A 22,465-nucleotide genomic window follows, 5' to 3' on the forward strand; every position below is an offset into this window, starting at 1 on the left:
CGGCCTGTCCCGGGGCTCGGCCGGTGGAGGGGCTCCAGTCCGCCCCTTTACACAGGCGCTGCCGCAGCCACCGCGCCGCGCCAGGACCCCGGGGACCCGCCGCGTCCGCGTCGCTTAGCAACCGCCCGCCGGGGCCTCCGCGCACTTCCGCTTCCGGGGCAGGGGGAAGATGGCGGTGGCCAGCAAACGGGAGGAGGAGGCGGCGGCCGACTGGTAACCATGGCGATGGGCGCGGGCTGGGACCAGCTCGGGGGCCGAGACAGGGGGACCCGGCCGGAACCCGGTCTCCTCCCGCCACAGCCCCCGCACCGGCCTGGTTCCTTCCCCCACGGGGCCCTGGGCCTCTCCCCGCAGCTACACCCCGCTGCCAGGCAGCCCCGCCCTTTCGCGGAGCCCCGCAGCCAGCCCCGATCCCCTGGCCCCCCATTTCCTCCTGCAGCGTTACCCCCCCCCGCGCCTTCCCCCACTGTCCCGGCTGTGTGACTCCCCCCCCCCCCCCCCCCGGGGCCACTCCTCTCCCCTCCCCCCACTGACCCGGCTGTGCCACTTCCCACTCCCCCCGCTCGGGCGTGCCACTCCTCTTCCCTCCCCCCACTGACCCGGCTGTGCCACTTCCCACTCCCCCCGCTCGGGCGTGCCACCCCCTCCCCCCCGGCCGTGCCACTCCTCTCCCCTCCCCCCACTGACCCAGCTGTACCACTTCCAACCCTCCCTCCCCCTACCCCAGTCATGCTATTTCCCAGCTTTGCAGACTGGGACCTCGGTTGTGTTGTTGCCTCCCTGGATTCCTTCCCTCCCCTCATCCTTGGTCAGGGTGCCGTTTGCTGGGATGCGATTACACATTCTGGCTTCCAGAGATGGCAGAGATGAAAGGCACCTTCAAAACGTGATCTCCTAATTCACCTGCTCTTGTGAGACGCGTGGACGGGATATAATCTCTGAATGACCCGGGACTTGTCTGACCTGAGAGATGAGGGTGCTGGCAGCACAGTGCCCTGTATGCAGCAACTTTAGCCGCTCCCTCCGAGACTCCTTCTTGGGTATTGGATCACCTGAGTTTTCTTGGCAGTCTCCCATCTGAATACTGACCTGTCCCCAGCCTCCTTAATTCCGGATGTGAGGTGGTCATATCTGGAGGTGATGCAGCCACAGGACAAGAATGAAATAGCTATGTCTAAAGGGATTTGTCAACTGAAATTTGGCCCAAACTTTAAACGTAAAGCAAAAAGATATTTCTATAGTTCTTAAAAATTTCAAATACATCTGTTATTTTTTAAACAAATAAACATGCTTGTGCTTTGTTTGCAACTCCGATGTTATAGCTCAGAGTCTGAAATGGAAACATAGCTGAAACAAATGTTAAGGCTGAGTCTCCTGTAAAGAAAATTAAATAAAAAAAGTTTTCAAAATTCTTTCACTTTTAATAATCTGAGAAATAAATGTTTGTAATTTATCTATCATGTGCATTACTGTAGTTCCGTAATGAGGGAGAGACTTCACCCCCTGAAGCGATTACTATCTAAATGGGGAACACTGACAAAGGTGGCAGGGAAGTGACTTGCCCAAGGTCACACTACTGGTCAGTGGCAGAACCAGGAATAGAATGCAGGTCTTCTGAGTCCTAGCCCGTTGTTCTTTTCACTAGACCCTGCTGCCTTCCACATCACTTTTACCTAGACAATGTCTCTTTAAAACAAATGTTCATGGTATTGTTATTTCTATTTGTAAATGATTGGGAGTTTCTGAGATGCTTCTGCTGTATAAGGTCCTAGGCAGACCTGTGCATTGCTCAGGGAGGAAGAGGAGAAGGGAGTCAACAAGGGAGAGTGGCTGTGTGATGTCCCTTCTCTATTCTCAGGGCTTTGCCATCAGAAGTGGAGGTCTTGGAATCCATATACCTGGATGAGCTGCAGGTGTCTCGAGGAAATGGCAGGTATTTGTGCTATTACCGGGTGTCACTAATTCTGAGGGGTGAGATTTCACCACTTTGGTGTACGTTTATCTCAGAAGTCGGATCTCAGAGCTGTGCTGCTGGGAACAATCCTTGGACTGGCTTGTGTACACAGATGTTACGGGTGTCCAACTGTGGATTCTGCAGTTGGGATTCAAAGCCCTGGTGAGCTGAGAATAAAGCTCCAATGGTCACCGTGTCCGGATTGAGTGTTCGCTCAGGGAGAGGGTTCTGCTGTCCTTAGCCCTACACCGGCGCTCCAGCATGCTGTGCTCCCTGGCTCGTACCTGAGCTACTGCCAATCTCTCTCTCGTTCCTAGCAGCTCCTTTTCCTCAGAGCTGCTAGTGCACCTTGGCCCCATTCCAATGAGCGTTTCCCCTGCGGGGGCAGGACAGGCACACTCAGCCTGCTGGTTTCCTCTGCTGCACTCCATGCACCGTAGCCCCTTTTCAGCCCCACGGGGCTTGCCTGGAAGGTTTGTGCTGCTGTGACGATATGCAGCCCATGTCACCTCACTGCACTGTCTGTCCTTCATTAATACTCCTCACGGGATAGCTGGACGCTTCACCTCAGCCTCCCTGCCCTCACAGGTCAGCGCCCTGGGAAATCTGCATTACCCTGCACCCTGCGACCGCGGAGGATCAGGACTCTCAGTACGTCTGCTTCACTCTCGTGCTGTCTGTGCCCCCACAGGTAAGGTAATGGTGCCTGACCCCCAGGAGTGCAGCCACGCTTCACAGGGAGGGGCAGGGCAGGACTTTGGGCCCCATTCATCCCTGGATTTGTTTCTTTCTAGTATCCCAATGAAGTGCCAAAAATCTCGATCCGGAATCCACGGGGGCTGTCGGATGAGCAGATCCAGAAGTGAGTGCTGGGGAAGGGGTTTCCCCCTGCCCTCAAGACACAGGCGGGAAGAAACTTCCCGCATTCCAGCTGGGGGTGGGAAACACGAATACCCCCTTTTCCCTCAGATACGTGGAATCGCTGTGTCTGCAGCCCAGAGCTGCATCAGCCTGCACAGAAAATAAACAAAGGCCATTGAACCGTCCTGCTTCAGTGAAGGACCAGCCGCTAGCTGCCTGGGGCTAGGAAGAAATTTCCCCCTGGACTGATTATTCCATCATTGTCCACTAGGGGAATCTCTTGCACCTTCTGAAGCAACTGGCCCAGTCCTCGTCCAGTTGGGCAGCTCCTGTGTTCTTCCCTCCCCAGTCCCAGAGGGTTGTGCACAGGTATGGTGAGATCTGGATAGTCTTTTGCTGCCAGAACGAGGCTTCGATCCTGCTGGAGCTAACCCTGGGTGTTTGGCCTGGTTTTAGTCTCTCTGCCTTGTCACCAGTGAATGCAGCAGAGGTTGGGTCAGCGGCAGAGTCGCTGGGACGAAAGCGCTGGCCAGGTTAGCTCGTGGCAGGCAGGCTGCGTTGAGTAGAGAATCTTCCTGGGCGTCAGCCTTGGCGAAGGGCATGTGTGTACCAAAGAATCCAGGGCAGTAGGTAGGAGCCAAAATCTGGTGCCGCAGACCTGTTCTAATGGGACTCCTCTTCCTCTGCCCCCACACCATGGGGGATGGGTAGAGGGGAGGGGGAAGGGTCTGAGCATGGTAACCAAATCGGAGCACAGGGATTTCTGTACCCAGCTTGGCACCACTATTGACCAGTCCGGTGGCTGCCGCAGCCACCTCACCCACTGTATAGTAGCCGCTGTTCCCGTCTTACTGCTGCAGCTCACGAGAGGTTAGCACGGCCCCTCCTTAGTCACGGGTTTCTGCCTCTCTGTTCTAGGATTTCCCAGACCCTGGGACAAGTTGCGGAGGCTGGGCTGGGGACAGCGGTGCTGTATGAACTGATTGAGGTGAGAGAGGAGGGGAGGCCTGGGGTGGGTTGGGCGTGGTGCTAGATACAGCCCGATAGTGTCACACGCTCGCCTGGTCTCTGCGTGTGGGTTGGTTGGGTCAGAGCCTAGGCCCACCTGGTGCTTTGGGTGGGTAAAGTGTCCCTTCTCCCTCTTTCTACAGAAAGGGAAGGAAATTCTCACCGACAACAACATTCCTCATGGCCAGTGCGTGATCTGTCTCTACGGCTTCCAGGTAGGAACCCCTGCGATCAGTGCGTGGCCCTGCGGTCTGCTGGGGAGGGACTGGCAGCCTGTACCCCAGGGCTTGTGGAGATGGAGGGGGGGGCTCTGGGAGCAGATGTATCTGAATCAGACCCAGCTGAGGGTGGAGCATTAGTGGAAGGCCCCCTCACCAGGGGAGGGCGCCGTGGGGCGCACACAGGACTCCTTCCCAACGGCCCCATCTCATTGTACAGGAGAGAGAAGCGTTCACAAAGACTCAGTGCTACCACTACTTCCACTCTCACTGCCTGGCTCGCTACGCCCAGCACATGGAGGAAGAAATCCACGTGCAGCAGGAAGAGAGAGAGCAGCACCTGGCGCCTCCTTCTAAGCAGGTAAGAGGGCCTGGGCCCCTCCCCCGTGTCTCACAGAGGAGGCCTTGCTCTCCCAGGCCCGTCACGCAGTCCCCACTGCTCTGGATATGGCCATGCCTAAGACCTCGCTCCTCAGAGTTGCCGTTTGGGTTACTGACTCCGGATCGGTCTCGCCAATCTCCAGCCCGTGAAAATCACAAGTCAGGCCCCCAGAAATCATGGGATTTGCTAAAAATCACGAGTTTAAAAACAGAATAAACTTGGGGCTGGTTTTGTCTGTCTTCTGGGTTTGGAGCCTGTAGGGTGCAGCTGGGTCACATTGTGAAGCTTTTCCCTGAAGCCACAAGGGCTAGAAACTGTCACTGAAATAATGTAAACTGAGATTCTCTCCTGCACACACAACTCCAGGGCTGGGCAATGTATTTAACCTTCTCTTTGGGCTTACTAATGCGCCCAGCCAGCAATCTGGACTCTGAGTGCTTGGCCAGTCCTTGCAAAGTATGGAATAAATAGCACCAGTGCCCAGAAAACAGGTCCAAGACCCCTCACACCCAATGTCCCGAGAACAGCCCCTGCTGTCAAGCCTGGGGCATCTCAGCCAAGTAGTGTCTGCGGGGAGAGACTGTCCCTCGGGTAAGGGCAACCTTATAACCTTATTGGTTATAACCAGCTCCTTTAAAGTTATTAATCAGCTGTTAGACTACAACTCCCAGCATGCCCAGGTGGCATAAATTGACCTAACTACCAGCCAGCCAAAGCAGAGGAATCCCTCGGTGCATTTGGAGTGGGAGTTACAATCATCAGCAAGGCTGCTGCAGTGCTGCTAAAAACGATGAGAGTCCTAAAGCTAAGCCTAGACAGCCGGGTAGCCAGGCATCCTCTGCCCTGCTAGAGCAGCGCCTGGGAAAGCCTGGGACTCAAAGAATCTGGGGTTCGTTTCCTGGAGGGGCAGGGAGCAGGGGTGGAGCAGGATGGGAGGGGGCGGGGGGAGTTAGTGTTATGGGGCTGTGTGCCAGCTCTCTCTTCTCTCTGCAGGGAGTCGGAGTGCAGTGCCCCGTCTGCCGGGAAACACTAACCTACGACCTCTCCGCTCTGCAGGCAGCGCCACCCCCGCAGCACCCGGTGGTAAGAAGCCCCTAGCTGGAACCCCCCCACGGATCCGGGAGGAGGGAGGGAGCGTTTGCGGTGTCCCTGAGGCACACTTCAGGGGCCTCCCCAGGCACCCGCACCCCCCAGGGCTGCTGTCTGCTTCTGCTGGGTATTTACTAGAACCTGGCAGATACTCACTGTTCACGTTAACATTTGGGCTTAAATGCATCCACCTCATAGCAACTGGACAGTCCTGTCGTAAACTCTTCCCCTTTCCCGCCGGGTGCAGTCCCCATCTTCCTGGGGCTGGGAATGGAGACGGAGAGGCGTGCCCAGCCACACTCAAGGACGTAGCCCATGGTTACTGTTTGCTTTTCTCACATAGCCACGTGACCTGCCTGTGGGAGGGGAACGGGTCTGCGTGTGTCTGATGGGTATAGACAACCTGGAGAGGGACAGGTGCTGCTGTCCCTGGGGAAAGGACGAGGCTGGGGCCCTGCCCCAAAAAGCCTCCGGCCCAGCCAAGCTGCAGGGGCACTGGGATGGAATTAAGCCAAGGAAACGTGGCTCAATCTCAGGCTCTTCCTGCACTCCCTAGAGCCTTCTCCCAAGGGGCGGGGCAGAGGGCCTGTCGCTTCAGTCAGTTAAGATCCAACAGGCCAAAGCCCTAGAGCACAAAGTGGAGGAAGTGATCCTGCCCTGGCTCTGGGGGATGGGCCGCCCGTGCTGTCCCTGCTCTGATTTCTAGGCTGCATGTAGCAAGAATTGCAGCTTCCCTTCAGTAAGTCTCTAGTCCTTGTTGGCTCATGTAGATTCTGCCGGCCCCTCGCAGGGACATGGTTCAGCTGGTCCAGTCTGCTGTCTCTGCCTGTGGCTCCCCTGTGTCTGACTGACACGGGGGAGCCCGTGTGTGTGAATGCCCCGGTCAGTAGCCCAGCAGGCTGCCGGCGAGTGGCTTGGGTAATTTACCCGTCTGGGAGCAGCCGCTCTGCCAGGCTGGATATTGACCGAGCACGGCACTAACTCTCCCCCAGGAGCCGTACAGGCCTGATGCAAAGGCGCTACAGACCCGAGAGGAACTGCGCATAATCTACCAAAGGCAGCAGAAGAAGGGAGGCATCATTGACCCCGAGGCCGAGAGAAACCGCTACTTCATCAGCCTCCAGGCGGTACGCTGCTCCTCGGGGCCGAGCGTTGTGGGGAGCTCTCCAGCGCCACCCTGGCGTGGGGCAGGAGTGGCTCTGGGCTGCGTGTGCAGGGCTCTGCTGGTCCTGCCTTCTGGAGCTCCTGCTCGCTATGGGGGCACTGCAGGATCCTTTGCACGTTCCAACATGCCAGAGAGCGGGTTGGGTGGGGGCGGGTTTCAGGTCCCAGACTGTGATTGTGGGGGGGGGGGGTCTCCAGAAAGCCACCCATGGAATGGGGGCTGGCTGTCCCGGCGCAGAGGGGCGACCAAGGGCTGCCTGGTGCTGGCAATAACTGGTGTGGGGTGTGGTTGTGGGAGCTGGGCCTGGGGCCTTTCCCTAAAGAAAAGCAGGAGGCAGGTGGTGTGGCAGGCCAGGCCCTTTCCTCACCATTGGCTCCTTTCTCTCTCAGCCTCCAGCGGCTGCGGATCCCGGCCACGGAGCCGCCCCTGAGCTGCTGACTCCTGAAAATGCCGTGGCTGCCACTGAGCACCCAGAACGTGCTGCGGAGCCTGTCCGCCCTCCCCAGGCTCTAGCTGTGGGGACAGAACCTGGGCAGCTGGCAAAAGCGTCTGTCCCCCTGGAGCACCAGAGCAAGCGAGAGAGGCACCGAGGGGAGAGGCCAGGATTCCGAGGCCAGGGCAGGCAGCCGTACAGCGACCCACAAGCAGCAGCTGCGGAAACTTGCCGCCTTCTCCGTGGCTCTGGGGGACCCGGCGGTTTCGACTGGAGACCCGAATGGAGGGAGGACAGGAGCCAGAGACCCAGTGGGGGATACAGCCAGGAGTTCCCTAAGCCGCATGGCAGAGGCAGAGTGGCTGCCTTTGCTGGTAGGAAAGAGTCGGGCCCTGCTGGCATCTTGCCCGGGAAAGGGGCGTTGGACTCGAAAGAGGAGCATCCCGCTGGGGGGAGATGGACGCCGGAGCAGGGAGCTGAGACCCAGAGCAGGGAGAAGGAAAACCTGGCACTAAACCAGCGTGACCCCAGGGCACCTACCGGCTGGCAGGGCCATCACAGGACCTGGGACTGTGGGAGATGGGAGAAGTCCCGGGGCAGGGAGCGTGGTTCCTATCCCAGGGCACCCCGGGGGCGAGGGGCATTCAGGCCCAGTGCAAGGAGAGACCCCCATGGCCAAGTGAAGGAGGACGGTTCCTAGCAGGAGGGGGCAGGGGCTGGTGCGGGGGGGGGCCTTTCCTGGGGAGAACAATAAAGAGTCTATTAGAATATCAGCTATCCGCCTCCGTATCCCAGGAGGAGAAGGGCCAGCCCAGATCTCTCCGGGGGTGTGGGTGGCTGGCACAGGACACATCTTCCTGGGAAAAGAGGAACACAGAGGCTGTGATGAGCTGGGCACATGGTGGTGGGGGGTGGGGAGTGCAAATCCAGGCTGGACTCATGTCTTAGTAAACAATCGGCAGGTGTGGTTACTAATGGCTGCGTTGCAGTGTCTCTTGGCAGATTGATTGTCAATCACCTGGTTAGTCCTGGGCAGGCAAAATCCCTCTCTTGGCCTTGAAGGTAGGACCCAGGAGTGGCCAGATGCCACTCGACTGCAGCCATCTACATAAGGGCTACGCAGGGCCTTCCCCAGGCTTCAGGCTCTGTCCCGAGGCCAGCCTAGACTGGCTCCTCCGAGCAGGGACAGCGGCCCTGCTGCTAGCCCTGCCGGGATCTGCGATGCCGTTGTCAGCAGCAATGCTAGAGCTGAAGTGAGGGTGGGACTGTCCCATGTAGCAGAACATCCTCCCGAAGCCAGGCCCCGCTCAGTGCCTGCGAGCAAGGCCGGAGCGCGGGGAGAATCCCAGGCTCTCCTGAGTGTGAACTCCATTGGCCACTGCTATGGGGTCAGCTCCCCCAGGGTAGCACTGCCATTTCTCTTGAGCTGAGAGCGTCGCTTTCCTGACAGCCCTCACCCCCGACCACTCAGAGCTCGACTGGGGCCAGCTCCGGTAGCTTCGAGCCGGCTGGGCCAAGGGGACTCTAGTGCTTTGGATTCTTCCAGGCCCTGCCGTTGGTTCCATTTCCCTGTTGATCGTATTCAAAAGGAGCTTGTTCTCTTTAAACTGACCGGTCCCTGTTCCAACCTCATCCCCTTTTCTGCTCGCTCACTGATCAGAACCGCTTCTCCTCGTAAACATCCCTGTATAAACCAAGTGGTGCTCCAGGCTTCTTGTCTTCCCTCTGAACACCCCCCCCCTCCCTCGTCTTTTCTCGGCACTCTCCAGTCGCCGCCATCCCCAGTAGAGAGTTACTCCCCTGCTCTCTGTACAGCCCAAGACTGGCTCCCCATGGTATCCCAACAAACAACCCCTCTGTAAACATTCATCCACGCTTGCCCCGACCGTTGTTACTACTCCAGCCTTGGCTTCCTGTTCCCTGGGATTAGGCCCTAGCCAGGTCACATGGGACTTGTCTGGAGGGACTCTAGCTTATTGTGATTTCAGTCTATTCGCTCATCTCTCCAGCCCTGCCTGCAAATCCGAGCATTATGTTCTCGTCCCTCTCCTGGACGGTTCTGCCCATCGTTAAAGAGAACTGACGTCTCCCCTCCGACGGAACAGTGGGGCCGCCCGTGAAGTCAATGGGGAAGGGGCAGGGGTTAAGATCCTTGATCCCAGTCTTTTGCCCTCTGATTCTTGTCTCAGTGAACCTTCCTCTTCCTCGCTCCTCTGGGCATAGCACGTGACCGTGTCCCAAAGCCTGTTTGTAATTGAACGGAAAGATGCCCTGCTGCAGCACGGACCTAGTTCACATTCCGCACTGCCATTCAATGCCCTTGATGCAAGTGTTGTTAAAAGACCCTGCCCCTGGGTTTAGCTCAGATGCTCAGCCCTAGAAGCTGGATGGTGTGTGAGCCACCAGCGAAGGGAATTTCCACCACAATACAAACAGGCCCAAATTCTGCTCTGCCAGCCTCTTGTTCCCTGCTGCAGAGCGCAGACTTTAACCCCCCACTACTCCACTTGTTCCCCCCAAAGTACCTGGAGCTTGAAGCTGGTTCTCCCTCGCGGAAAGCAGGCGCTTGAAGTTTTGCTATTCAAACCTCCGCAGCCCCCTTGGGAATATTCTTTATGGCTGTCCTGGGGATCCCGTGATCTAGGGGGGCAGGGAATTTGTCCGTCTCATTCACACCGAGCTCAAATGTTCCTAGAAAAGGTGACTCTTCTTAACAAAGAACAGGAGTCCTTGTGGCACCTTAGAGACTCCATGCATCTGATGAAGTGGGCTGTAGCCCACGAAAGCTTATGCTCAAATAACTGTGTTAGTCTCTAAGGTGCCACAAGGACTCCTCGTTGTTTTTGCTGATACAGACTAACACAGCTACCACCCTGAAACCTGTCGTCTTAACATGCTGATCAGAATCCCAGAACCACGAGCTGTCCTCTGGGGGAATGGGGCAGAACAAAGGGAGGGTGAGAAACATTCCTCGGGGGGGGGGGGGTTAGATTTAAAAAAAATCTACGTTTAAATGTTGGATGTGAATTTGGCAGGAGCCAGGGCAGCTGGAGCTGCTACCTGTTGCTGAACCGTCTGGCAGGGTAAATGGTAAATTCTCCGATCGCAGCTAGAGGGTTGCACCCCGTGATTCCTGTGGTGTGAGGAGGAACAGCTCAGCTCTCCCTCTGCAGCGCTCCTGCCAAAGCCCTCCCTGGAGCCAGGCAGCTATTGCGCTGACATCGAATACAGAGCAGCGGCGACATCGGCACAGAACAGTCTGACGCACGTTAACCAGAGTTGTCTGGTGATGAGCAGGGCACGGGGCTTTGATGTGGCACTTCTGTCCTTAACTCTGCCCCAGGCGTGTATGGTGACCTTGGGCAAGTCACGGCGCCACTCTGGGCCTCGGTTTCCCCAGCTGCAAAATGGGTGTAATCACAGCGACCAGCCTCCTAGGGTTCACCGTGTGCCCAGCCCTCGGCCGAAGGTGCCGCCAACGTGCAAACGAGCAGCGGTGTTTAAAGCCTGTGGAGTGAACGACTGAGCTGCTCTCGTGTTGTGCAGACGCACTGGGGGCTCCAGCGTGGGAGGGGCCCAGTTTGAGAGGAAAGCGGCCCCTGCAGGGACTCGGCTCTGCATGGAGGCAGCCTGGCTGACTAACCGTCAAGCAGCGTCCCCGCGGGCTCTGCCTCACAAGCCCCCGCAGAGGCTCAGCCGGCCTGCCCGTGGGGACGGGCACTGCTCAGACACCCCAGCCCACTCCCTGCCCCACAGCGCTTGCACCCACCGAGCCAGGAGGCAGCCAAGCTTTTCTCACCCCCGGGCTCTTTATTTAAAGGCGCTCGGAGCGTGCCGCTCCTGACCCCTCCACCGCTCGCAAGGGAATCCTGAGCCCGAGACACGGGGCCGCTTCCCCCTGCGGTCGCTACATTGATGTAAGCAGTTACCTGTCGAACCTGCACAGCTGGGCAGAGGGCAGGTCGAAAAGGCAAGGCTTGGCCTGTAGTTAGCAGAGCGACAGGTGGGCTCTGAGCACCTGAACAGGACGAGATCGGGCATTGGGCAGCCATCGGGGTAAAGCCAGAGCTTGGGACAGCTCCAGGCAGAGCCCGGGACAGCTCCAGGCAGAGCCCGTCTCCATCACGTTAGCCAGGACGATGCCAATTGTAGAGAGCTCACGGTGCATGTGCTCACAGGCCCTGCAGAGTGGGGTAGGAGAATCCGTTGTGCAGACAGCCAGGCTCTCGGGCGGGCGCTGGTGTCCGGGTCCATCCACGCAGGACCCCGCTGTTGGGCACAACCAGGTTGCACGGCTGCCCACAGCTGGTGCAGACCCAGCGGCTGCGAACAGACCTGGAGGGCTGCTTCTCTGCTGGGTTCGTGTGGAGGAGGAGGGAGCGCAGGGGACGTGGCAGGTCTCCAGCAGACACCCCCTGGTGTTGTGGGGTGATCCAGCACAGGCCCCTGTGGGGGCCTCCATGGCCAAGTCCTTCCCCCAGCCGCCCCATGCTTCAGACGAGCTGCACCATGAGCAGCTCAGTGACGGGAGCGTCTCGCGGGCCACTCATGAATCTCACAGACAGGCACCAGCCAAATCCTCCCAGCCTGGCACCCCATGATCACGGTCACTCAAATTGCCTTCTGCCTCCAGATTCACTACCAGTCCTCCCTGTTGGTCCGAATCAAGTCAAAAAAAGCTGATCCCCACCCTGGTTATTTCCTCCACTGTCTGGAACAAGTAGTTGTCCCCAACACATTCCAAGAACTTAGTGGAAATTTTGGTTTTTGCCGTATGACTTTCCCAACAAATGTCCCCTCAAGGCTATTTCTGATTGGTTCTAGAAACACCTCATCTACCTCTCTTCCTGATCTGGTGTCTGGAGTAGATTCCTACCATGATGTCACCCCTAATTTTACCCCTTCTGTCTTTACCCAGAGACTTTCAACTGGGCTGCCTCTCAGCTCCTCCTGGACATCAGAACGAGTGTATACCTCCTCCCTCTTTTCTGCCCGTCCTTCCCAAACAGCTGTACCCCTCTAGGCCAATATTCTGGTCATGAGACTCATCCCGCCACCCCCATCCCAGCTCTGTGATGCCAACTAAGTCAGAATTTAGCTCACGTACTAATACTTCCAGTTCTCTGGCACGTATACAGACATCTAAGCTGTTCAGCAGATGTTCCCCCTCTGATTTCCCTCTTGTTGTTCCTATGACCCTATTGTCATTTTCCAACATCCAGCCCTCTGTTAAGGTCACATTTTATGCTCCTCTGTGGGCTTTCATCACCTGCCCCTTTTGAACACAGTAAAACTGTCTGCCTGGCCCACCCAGCTGGGCTGTGGGATCAATGGACCAGGTGTTTCTAGGGGCAGTTAAATGCCTTATGCTCACTGGTAAGACTAATACAATTCAAAAACCAATTCCTGACTCCCCCTTTTGGGGAAATCGTAGTCTCCAGTACTGCCGTCCTCAACCACCGCCCGGCCCGGCAGGCACCACAGGGCACCACCTGCAGAGAGCAAACGGCTTCCCCTTCCCAGAATGCTTTGCCTCTGAGCCAAACCTGCGGTGGAGTCACCAGTCCCAGCCTGTCTCCAGCTGGCTGCGAGCCACCCTGGGGCAGAGCGCTGGCTGAGGCCCCCTCTACACAGCTCCTACTTCCCAAGGGGCTCTGGCTTTCCCTGCTCAGCAGTGGAGAGGGGCCTTGCCCCGGACATTAAACAGCTGCCTGTGTTGGGCGAAGACAAAAATCCATCATGTTGGAGCAGCAGTCACGCTACAAACCAGCCGTGCTGCTGGAAAAGCCACAACGACTTCAGGGCAGTACATCAACAGGGCCCAGCCAGCCGCGGATTTATCAGAGCTGCGCACTCCTGATGCTCTTGGACGGCTCTGAAACAAGGATGTTGCTTACACGAGACCCCAGGAGGCTGGAGGCCTTTCATCTGGGCTGCCAGCGGCGACTGCCGGGCACAGGGCGGTCTGAGTGGATCAGCCATAGGGATGTATCGTTGAGTCTGGCCTCGAGAGGGCTGAAGCCACCACTGGCCCTTTTTGGTCGCGTCGGAGATCAAGTCCCCGCACTTCGAGCCCTGAAAGTCGGACGTGAGGTTAGGAGGGGACTTTACCTGGCCATGCACTGGCGGTGGCCACACGGTCGTCTGTGATTCACTTGGCTGCACCAGACCCGGAACAACCCCACAGAGCTTTGCAACGCCTGGAGTAAAGCCATGGACAGTCGGCGCTACGGCCCCTCACTGCCTGAGCGCGTTGTGATCAGGCTGGGACACCACCCAGAGCCTTTCCGAGCACTGCCCATTGCAGGCCTGTCTTCACTGGGTATCATGCAACTCTAGGACTCTTCGTTTAATACACTGCAAACCAAGGCACTGCTGTGACTGAAATAAGCATGTGGGGCAAACCCCAGTTAAATTAACGAGCTGCAGTGAATTGACCTTTTAAATGAGCAACGGACTTAACTTCTGTGAGTGTTCCAGGAGAGGGCTGGGCGCTGCAGGGAGATGGGCTGGGGGAAATTCGGGACCGGGAGGGCGTCGGGGTCATTCTGCAAGAAGGAAACCAGGCGGCGGAAGCCAGGGTGTGAGCCGCATGCTTGGTGGTAGGGCTATGAGACAGCAGCTTTGCAGTGAAGGTACCAGAGGGGCAGGGCAGGCGGTGACAGCCCGTCACTGGTCTGGGTTGAACCCCAAAATGTCTGTCTGTCTCTCACACACCCCGTCTTACTGTGCTCAGAGGAGTGTCACAGTCCAAGAACAGCTGCACCAAAGCAGAGAGCTCAGACAGGTGGTCCAGGCGACTGAACCAGTCACAGCTGAGACCCCCGACCCCTTCTGAGCAGGGCTTAGCTGAGACCCCCAGGCGAGGGTCCCTGCGGGCGGGGTCAACGGAAGGGCCCAGGAAGTGGGGGGGACACTAGCCATGTTATCCTGGGTCTTCCTGGCTCCCCCACAGGCCTGGCCTGCCCCACCCCTCACCGCACCTGAAGATGGTGTCCCAGCTGCCCAGGGAGCGGTTCCAGGATGAGGCCGACGGTGTCACTGAAGCGCCACGTCTCCACAGGGAGCTCCCGCTCCAGGCACCCAACAAGCTTCGCACCAATGAAAACTGAAGTGACCTCGGTATTTATGGCAGCAGCTGCCACTCCAAGGGGAGAGGGGGCACCGGACAAGGGGTCCAGCAGGTATGTTATTGGGAAGCATTCCCAGGGTGTGTGCCAGACCCACACAGCTCAGCTACACAGAGAGACAGAGATCAAACCCAGAGGGCACAAGGAGCACACGCTCACTGAAGATCACAGGTGCATTTCAGTGGGCTTCCGCTCAGGCCTTACGTGACCCTAAATGTTCTGCCCATCAGGCTCTCGCCAGCTGGCAACAGGCCTCCTCTGGAGAGGGCAATGCCAGGGGTCCCTGGAGCCAGGAAGACCGTAGTTCTAATCCCGGCTCGGACGCTAACCGACCACGTGGCTTTGGGCAAGTTACTTCTCCTTATAGCCTCGCAACTCAACTCGACCCAGACAGGAGCCGACTACAGGCGCTGGGTGCAGGCTGGGTCAGAAAACAACCCGCTCCTCTCAGGTTTGCCTCTGATCACCTCCTCCTACCTGGCGCGGCTGCAGCTTGCCCCACTCCCGCTGGCCACTGCCACCTCCCTTTGCTGCATGCTGAGGAGTTGCAGCGTCTCTCGCTTCGCCACACGCTCAGTGCAGCGAGGCAGCGGCCGCAGGAACAGGCAGGAGGTGCGCCAGAGACGGATCCCGGGCAGGGGGAGTGGGAAGTCCCCAGCACAGGTGGTGCTGACTCAGGTTTGGGCTGGGTCTGAAAACGACTCAACCCACTCAGGGTCAGGTGGGCTTGGGCTAGGCTTGAAAATGAGGCTTGAGGAGCCCTCTACTTAGCTTCCCTGTGCCTCAGTTTCCCCCCTCAATAAAATGGAGATAATACCACAGCAGGGACAGCTCACATGAGTCAGAAAAAGTCTATCTGGGAGCCTGATCCGCTGCTGGGGATGGAAAGATCCCATGAACTTGGGTGTTGGACTGGGCCCTTCTTGTGAGTGCATGCAGTGCCCGAGTCTGCGCCAGTGAAACTCAAAGGGCACTCATTTCCTAGGCACAGCGGACATGCTTAGCCTGTGAGCTCCTTGGGGCAGGGACAATCTGGTAGCCTGCGAGCGCTCTGGGACAGGAACTGTCGTCTTGTTCTGGGTTTGTAGCACGACAGGCTCCTGGGCCATGGCTGGGGCCCCCGGAAGCTCCCCCAGCACAGATCACTTGGTAACAATACCTGCAGATACAGAGCGGGTTAATGAAGTTTGCAAAGCACCTGGAAGACAGAAGGCCCCATACAGTGCTTGATAGGGTTGTAAAGGGCCCCATCACCCTACTTCACGCTGTGCTGTATTTACAGAGAACATTCAAAAGCAGCTGGCAAATATTATGCTCCAGAGCCGAGCCAGGCATCATCTCGAGCTTCCTTCTCTATTATCTCTTCACTCTGTCTTTCATTTACCCCCACGAGGGACAGTGGGCTGAGAGCTGTGTGTGTGTGTGGGGGGGGTTATGGCCATGTGATTAGCAGGCTCAGAATGCCCTGGCATTTCAAGCACAGCTGGGTCCTGCGCGCTAGCAGCTGCGTTTGGGGAGGAGCGATCACGCCGGACAGTGCACTGCTACCGTGGGAATCAGGGTGTCCTAGTTCTTTTTATATTTTAACAGAAACCCAAGGCCTCGTTGAGGTAGCGAAACAAAGAGCGATCGGCTCCCTGGGACTGTCACAAAGCAGCATCCTGACGGTTATCACGTCCTCCATGAGTCACTCCCAGGAATGGCGCCGCAAGCCCCTCCCCTCTGAGGGCGCCCGCCCTCGGTCACAGGGAAATCGACTGCACGTTTTCAATGGCCCCGGCTGGGTCTGCTTTATACAGCATGAAGTGGCCCTGCACCTGGGCAGCGCTGATCTGCTCGGAGACGCGCAGTGCCTGCTCTGCAAACTTGTCCCCAGCAGCCGCCGGCTGGTCTGGGTAGAAGCGCTGAAACATGCGGGAAATCTGCCAGCAGGAGCAGGGTCCCACGTACTGCTTCAGATCCACCCGGCCAGGGCGTACCAGGGCTGGGTCCAACCTGCGGAGGCAGCGAGACAGGCAGAGGTGCGGTCAGCCAGCAGCGTGGAGCTCAGCTCCCAGGCCCGTGCAGTCAGAGGAGTCCGCTCTCCTGGACGTGAGGGACCAGTCCCTGCTCTCTGACCTCCCTTCGCTGGTATCCTGAGGGAGGGGCAGGGGGAGACGGGTGGGCCCCCTTATCCTCAATACCTTCCACGAGCGCAACGGGGATGCGCCGCAAACCACGGACACGGCTTTGTGTTTCCTCCAACGTGACCATCCCCCTTAACTACCACAGGCTGGGAGGGAGTCCAGCCCGGACCTCGTGCCCCACGCACTGTTGTGACATAGGAGGTACGGGCAAGATCCTGCAGGGGGCTTCTAGCTTGGTGGGGTCTCTGTAAAGCAACTCAGAGAAAGCTGGGAAGAACCAGACAAAAGAGATCAGCAAACCCTCAGCGTCCTGAAAAGATCAGGCTTCTCCTGGGGCACCCAATCTCCTGGGCAGGTAGTCCACTCGGACACGCCCACCCACACGCCTGTGACAGGCTTTCTGCTGTGAAAGGAGCTGCAGCGAGACAGCAGCTGTCGGAGCTCTGCAGTGGAAACACCAAGGAGGGGGAGGAAGGGTCTCCGGGGGGGCATCTCCAAAAGGGACGGGAGGAGACAGAGCGAGGGGAGACGCAGGTGGAAGATCCTGGAAGATCACCGAGACTGTGGAATGGCAGCGTTAGGAAAAGGGGTACGTGGGGAGGGGAGCCCGGTTCTTTGGCTAATCCAACTAGACAAGAGCAACCCCTGAAACGCACACTTCAGGGAATGGTCCTGCCTTGAGCAGTGAGGAATGGAGGTGGGAGCCGGTTGGTCCGATCTCATCTCTAGTGTCACTGTTCCCTAGCGCCCAAGCAAGGGGGGTTCTCGAGTGTCACTGTTCCCTAGCGCCCAAGCAAGGGGGGTTCTCTAGTGTCACTGTTCCCTAGTGCCCAAGCAAGGGGGGTTTCCTGCCCTGGGGCCCCTCTCCCACAGGAGAGGGCTCTGACCTGTCCACGTGGTTGGTGGTCATGAAGACGATCCTGGCCTCCGTGGAGGCGACGCCATCCAGCGCGTTGAGGAGGCCGCTGAAGGTCAGCCGTCCCATGCCCTGGTAGGCAGTTGGGTCTGGAGGAAAAGGCAGCACCGACGTCTCAGATCCAGGGCAGGTCTGGGGCACCCAAACTCTGCCCAACAGACAGCCGCCTTGGCAGCTTACCAGCCGCTGGGGAGCCGCCCTATCTGCCATCAATCAACACTGCGGGCCGAGACGGCTGGTCCCCGGCCAAGTAACCTGGCCACTCTGCATCCTGCGCTCCCCCGGCGCCGCCTCACTATAAACCCAGCTACTGGCATGTTTCCAGGGATACTCTGCCCACAGCGCAGCCAGCGGCCGACTACCCACCCCACGCCACGCACAGTGCAGGGGAGCCAGCGTGGGCACCCCAAGGGGCTGAAGAGCAAAGGGGAATATACAGCCAGGCAGGGCGTGCTGCCTGCTCCCTGGGACTCAGGGACTCCCCCGGCCCAGCAGGTGAGAAGAAAGCCACCTCAGAACAGCTCCTCCAGCCCCCATCATTCTGCTCGCTGCCGAGCCGGGCTGGGACCTCGGCGTCTCCACATGGCACCCAGGTGCTGAAGACAAGGGCGAGGCCTGCACCGATTTCCCCAGGGGTGGGAGCAGGCCCCCGGGAGGGGGAAGGGCCGGGACTAACTCTCCACAGCGAGGTCCCGGCTGACGAAGGCCGCGTCCACGTCCTCCAGGAGGATGATGCTCTGCTGCGGCGCTACGCTGAGGAGGTGGTTGAGGCGGTCATCGGAGAGGCTGCGGTCGCTCAGGCTCAGCAGGCAGATGCCGTACTCCAGCTCCCCGGCCAGGGCCGTGCTGGGAGGGACACAGGGCAGGAGTAAAGCACCAAGCCGCAGGGGAACCCCCGGGGGAAATCCCTCCCTCCCCAGTCCCGCAGGGCAGGGGGCACCTATAGCAAACCCGTCAGAGGGCAGGGATGGGCCAGGGGGTTGGGTGCTGGCCTGGGATTCGAGACCCAGGTTCCATTCCCAGCTGGGACACGGATCTCCCGTGTGACCTCCAGCAAGTCACCATCTCTCTACACCCCAGCCTCCCACATGCAAGCCCTGCCCTGCATCCCGGGGGGGTGGGAGGATAAATGCAGTAAGGACTGTGTGGTACTCAGTGATGGGGCCCCTAAGTACCTCCGGCAGAAACACCTGGCGCCTGACTCTTCCCCGCCTGGCCCCTCGTGCCGTCGCTCATCCGCTGGTCAAGGGGGTCCGATTTAGTGTTACCCCCAAAGCACCATTCATCTTATGGGAGTGGCCTGCTTAACCCGTGTATTAGCGCGTGGGGGGCTGGGAGGGTTTTGGCGTGTGGAAATAAAGCAATTAGTATTTCAGGGGGCGGGTGAGGGGCAAGGGGGGCCCCAACAATATTGCTGCTTTGGGCCACCAGCAGGCTAGCAGCACCTCCGGACACAGTCCTTTGGCTTCCTTCTCTGCAGCACATTTCTGCCTTGCTAACCGAACCCTCCTCCTCAGTGAAGAGCCAGTCTCCTTAGTCCTCCCTCCATGGGGCCGAAGGGGACCTAGAACTCCAGGAGACGGGGGAAAGCTGGCACTGCCCAGCGCACAATACTCACATGAAGCTGCTTTTCCCACAGCCCGGTGGCCCGTAAAGCAAATAGCCCCTCCTGTACGGGATTCCTAGGAAGAGAGGGACCCATCAGAAGCCGGCAGCGCGCCCCACACCCAGCCTGCCACAGAGCCCTAAAGGACAGAACCTAACTAACGATCACACCCCCGAGTCCCAGCGTCACTGAAAGCCCCCTGAGCTGGGCTCTTGCTGGTGTCACTCTAACACGTCGTTCGTGGCCAGCCTGCTTTCCCACGGCAGCGCTGCCGTCGGCTCTGGTTCAGCCGGGGACTGGAGCTGAACCAAGCTGGACCGGCAGCGGGGAAGCTACAGGGTGGAGGGGTAACCTGCTTGCTTCCTACAGTGCCAGGGACAGGCAGAAGAGGCAGACACCAGGCACAGAACACAGCCTTCCATGCAGCAAGAGCCACCCAGGGCTCTGAAGTCCCCCCGCAGGGCTGCCTAACGCGCTGGGCCTGGATCACCAAGGCAATGCTCCAGTTGGTGAATCGGGCCCGCTGAGCGCAGGAAGGAGGCGCCGCCGACCCAGTGCAGAAACTCCCCCGTTTCCGGTTGTGGACGCTGCAGCAGGACGCCGGTGCCCCACGGGCAGCTGCAAGGATTGTACAGGACACCTTTTTCGTGCACAGAAACCCAGGGTTCAGGGGTGGAATAATGGGGCGTACCTGCAGGGCTAGGCTGGCCTGGACTAGCTAAGGGGCTGCAGGTCTGGATCCAGGTGCGCTGGGAGAGGTGTGGCAGGCTGGTGAGGAGGCAGGGGTAGCCGCACAGCACCTGCCCACATCATCCTGGCTTGAGGTAGCATTATTTGCCCCTCCCTTTGACCCCAGAGGAAGGGCAGAGCCATCAGAACGGGAGGGAGCCTTGCCTCTCTCACTGTACCACTTGGGGTTCTCGATGAACTCCTTTACGTCCTGCACGATCTTCTCCGAGATCCCCTTCTCCAGCACCACGGAGGCGAGCGGCCGACGGCGGCGCGGGAAACCAAACGGCCGCCATTCGGCACCCATGGCCGTGTACATGACTGTCTTCCCCTCCTGCTGCCTCAGAGCCAGTTCCCTGGCTAGAGAGAGACAGAGAGAGGGGCTGGCAGTGAAAGGGAATCTCCCAGAAGGCACCAGGCAATGGCCTGGCTTTTATATCTGCCAGGTTTCAAATCTGCCGCGGCAGGGCCCTGCCGAACAGCCATACCTTCCTGGAGGATGCTGAAGAAGATCTCCCGCTTGGTGCCCAGGGCTGTGAACGTCACTGACTCCCAGGGGGTCCCCGTGTGCAGGTCGATCATTTGCTTCTCTCGGTTCCGCTCGATGCGGATCCACTTCCTCCGATACCTGGGAGCAGGAGGAGAGAGAGAGGCTGAGCCAGGGGACGACGCGAGATGAGGCTTAGGAACATCTTCACTTAAGCACGACAGCGGCACTGCTGCGCCGACGCAGCGTTTTAAGTGTCCACCTGCGCTAACTCTTTTGCACTTTTACAATCCCACCCTGCCACGTGAGTTCCACAGGTCGGTTCTGCACCCCGTACAGAAACAGATCCGTTTTGGATGTGCGGCGTTTGAACGTCACCAAGTAGCATCTGAGGGGCATTCTCGACCCCAGTCTCTGGGCCGAACGAAGCCAGCGCCGGAGGTACTAGAGACGAGCTCAGCATGCTATTTTACAGCAGCTGCATCTCCCGTACTCATCTCCTTTCCAGACTAAGCAGCCCTGTGCGGTGATCCAAATCAATGGGAACCTTTCACTGACTTCAGCGGGCTTCGGATCAGGCCCCTAGGCTCTTCAAGAATTTCTCTTCACACGAAGCCCTTGGTTCCGGGAGGCAGCTGGTCAGTTCCTGGCCCGTTCCTCCCCCGCTCTGCCCCCTTACCAGATGAAGTGGTTCCCAGGGCTGGGGATAAAGTCGAACTTGGTGCTGATGCGCCCGCTCTCATGTTGCAGGTACGAGGTCTCCACGCTCAGGTGCTGAGTGTGCTTGGCATAGTGCGAGATCCAACTCAGCAGCCACTGGTAGCTCTTGTCCTTGCTGGGCACCTCCAAGGTGATCATGTAGTGTCGGCGAAAAGCAACCGCTCCAAACTGGGCCCCCTTCCGGGCCAAAGCCAGAGCCGTGCCCACCCCTACCAGGCCAAAGCCAGCCCCGAAGTAGGGATTGTCCTTCAGCGCTAAGACAAAGTCGGAAAAGGGCATGGTGGGGCCGGGGGAGTCACGCGGCTCCTTTCAATGGCATCGTCTCTGCCAGCCAGAAACAAACCTGCTGATAAAACAAAAAGGGAAAGACTGAGCCATGGGCTGCCGATGCCAAAGCTTAGCACAAGGGGGCGACATAGATATAAGGCCGAGGTGTCAATCATACGACCCACAGGCGGATCTGGCCCAGATTACGTCTTTACGAGGCCCCGTCCACGTGGCACGTTCAGATTCGTCACCATCTGAGCTTTCTTTAAAACGCAAAGCTAGTTTGTAGCCCTTACGGATGCGGAGAAAACCCTTCCAAACCTGAACCACGGGTAACGGGTACAGCAACATCTGCCTGTAGCAACAGACCCTCGACATGGGGGAGACGTTACAGTCCCGAATGTACGCCTCAGCCCACCAAGCACAATTAGACCCAGAATTCATCCCTCTTCCCCTAGTGACTCTCACCCTGACAGAGAGGATCCCGGCTCGCTTTGGGCACAACTCTCCAACTGAAGCAGCACTGATGCCCATATGGGAGCCCAAGCACCACTGTCATCAGGCCGGCTGCCTCCTGAGTGCCCCCTCGGGGCCTAAGGTCACGCTGCAGCAGCCCCGCCTCAGTTTCCCCACTTGTTAGGGCTTTCTCCATTACATTACCACAGCAAACTTTCTGCAAGTTCAGCAACTCCCCTCCCAGGGCTGGATTTCTTAATGTAACAAAATAGTTAAAATGAGTTCTCCGCCCCCGATCAAGTCCATGTTCCTAGTCCTGCTGGAGGCCTCCCCGCTCTGAGCCTTTTCTCTGAAAACTCGGGGTTCCCTGCTGGACCCTACTCACCTTCAGCACTCTTCAGTCCCTCTTTCCCAGAGCATTCCCCTCCCTAGCTTCCTGCTGCCCTTTACAGGGGAACCAGCTGCTCCCTGCCCAGGTACGCCTGCTTAGTAACTAGTGCTGGGCCCTTAAAGAGCATCACCACCCTGGAGATGCAGACCCAGAGCAGATTGCAGCCTTCACCATGGAGCAGCGGCCAGCAGGGAACGCAGCATCTTGACTCCTGGCCATAGTCCTCAACGGGTCGGGGGCCCCATAACTTTTTGTGCTGCAGGAAGAGAAGCAGCCCCTAGAGTGCTACAGTCATCTGGGAGGATGCAGCCAGGACAAGGCTCTCGGGAGCGGGGACAAGGAGTTCTTGGGGAAGGGTGGAGAGTGGTGGAACACCACGATAGGCCACAGGAGGAGTCTGGGGGTACAAGAGTGGAAAACCAATCTCGGCTGTCTCAGGTGAAAAGTCAAACCTGAGGCTTTATCATTAAAAGCCTCCAGGCTGTAAGCTGTGGGAAAAGCCTGTTGCAATTACTGAGGATTTATTG

At 58.4% G+C, this 22,465-nt stretch overlaps 2 protein-coding genes across 2 annotated transcripts; one reads left to right on the plus strand and one right to left on the minus strand.

Moving 5' to 3' along the window:
- Positions 1-169: 169 nt before the first annotated feature.
- RNF25 (ring finger protein 25) lies at positions 170-7,810 on the plus strand. The gene is made up of 10 exons (XM_065413798.1): positions 170-213; positions 1,859-1,933; positions 2,543-2,645; positions 2,749-2,816; positions 3,734-3,803; positions 3,967-4,038; positions 4,262-4,402; positions 5,417-5,506; positions 6,505-6,639; positions 7,067-7,810. Exons 1-10 carry the CDS (start codon positions 170-172, stop codon positions 7,808-7,810), a joined length of 1,542 nt encoding a protein of 513 aa, XP_065269870.1.
- Positions 7,811-15,851: 8,041 nt separating this feature from the next.
- On the minus strand, positions 15,852-21,103 carry LOC135885775 (mitochondrial chaperone BCS1). The gene is made up of 7 exons (XM_065413679.1): positions 20,784-21,103; positions 20,106-20,245; positions 19,783-19,977; positions 18,901-18,964; positions 17,959-18,128; positions 17,254-17,371; positions 15,852-16,235 (listed from the first exon to the last, which is right to left on the minus strand). Exons 1-7 carry the CDS (start codon positions 21,101-21,103, stop codon positions 15,983-15,985), a joined length of 1,260 nt encoding a protein of 419 aa, XP_065269751.1. The 3' UTR covers positions 15,852-15,982.
- Between the last annotated feature and the right edge of the window lie 1,362 nt (positions 21,104-22,465).

This window comes from Emys orbicularis, chromosome 11, assembly GCF_028017835.1.
Source record: "Emys orbicularis isolate rEmyOrb1 chromosome 11, rEmyOrb1.hap1, whole genome shotgun sequence".
Classification (NCBI taxonomy): Eukaryota; Metazoa; Chordata; order Testudines; family Emydidae; genus Emys; species Emys orbicularis.

Coding starts and splice junctions, on each gene's coding strand:
- RNF25 (XM_065413798.1), top strand. CDS start 170: ATGGCGGTGGCCAGCAAACGGGAGGAGGAGGCGGCGGCCGACTG. Junction 214..1,858: donor GAGGAGGCGGCGGCCGACTG/GTAACCATGGCG, acceptor CTCTATTCTCAG/GGCTTTGCCATCAGAAGTGG. Junction 4,403..5,416: donor TGGCGCCTCCTTCTAAGCAG/GTAAGAGGGCCT, acceptor TTCTCTCTGCAG/GGAGTCGGAGTGCAGTGCCC.
- LOC135885775 (XM_065413679.1), bottom strand. CDS start 21,103: ATGCCCTTTTCCGACTTTGTCTTAGCGCTGAAGGACAATCCCTACTTC. Junction 17,372..17,958: donor CCGGGACCTCGCTGTGGAGA/GTTAGTCCCGGC, acceptor CTTTTCCTCCAG/ACCCAACTGCCTACCAGGGC. Junction 16,236..17,253: donor ACCACCAACCACGTGGACAG/GTCAGAGCCCTC, acceptor CTGCCTCCGCAG/GTTGGACCCAGCCCTGGTAC.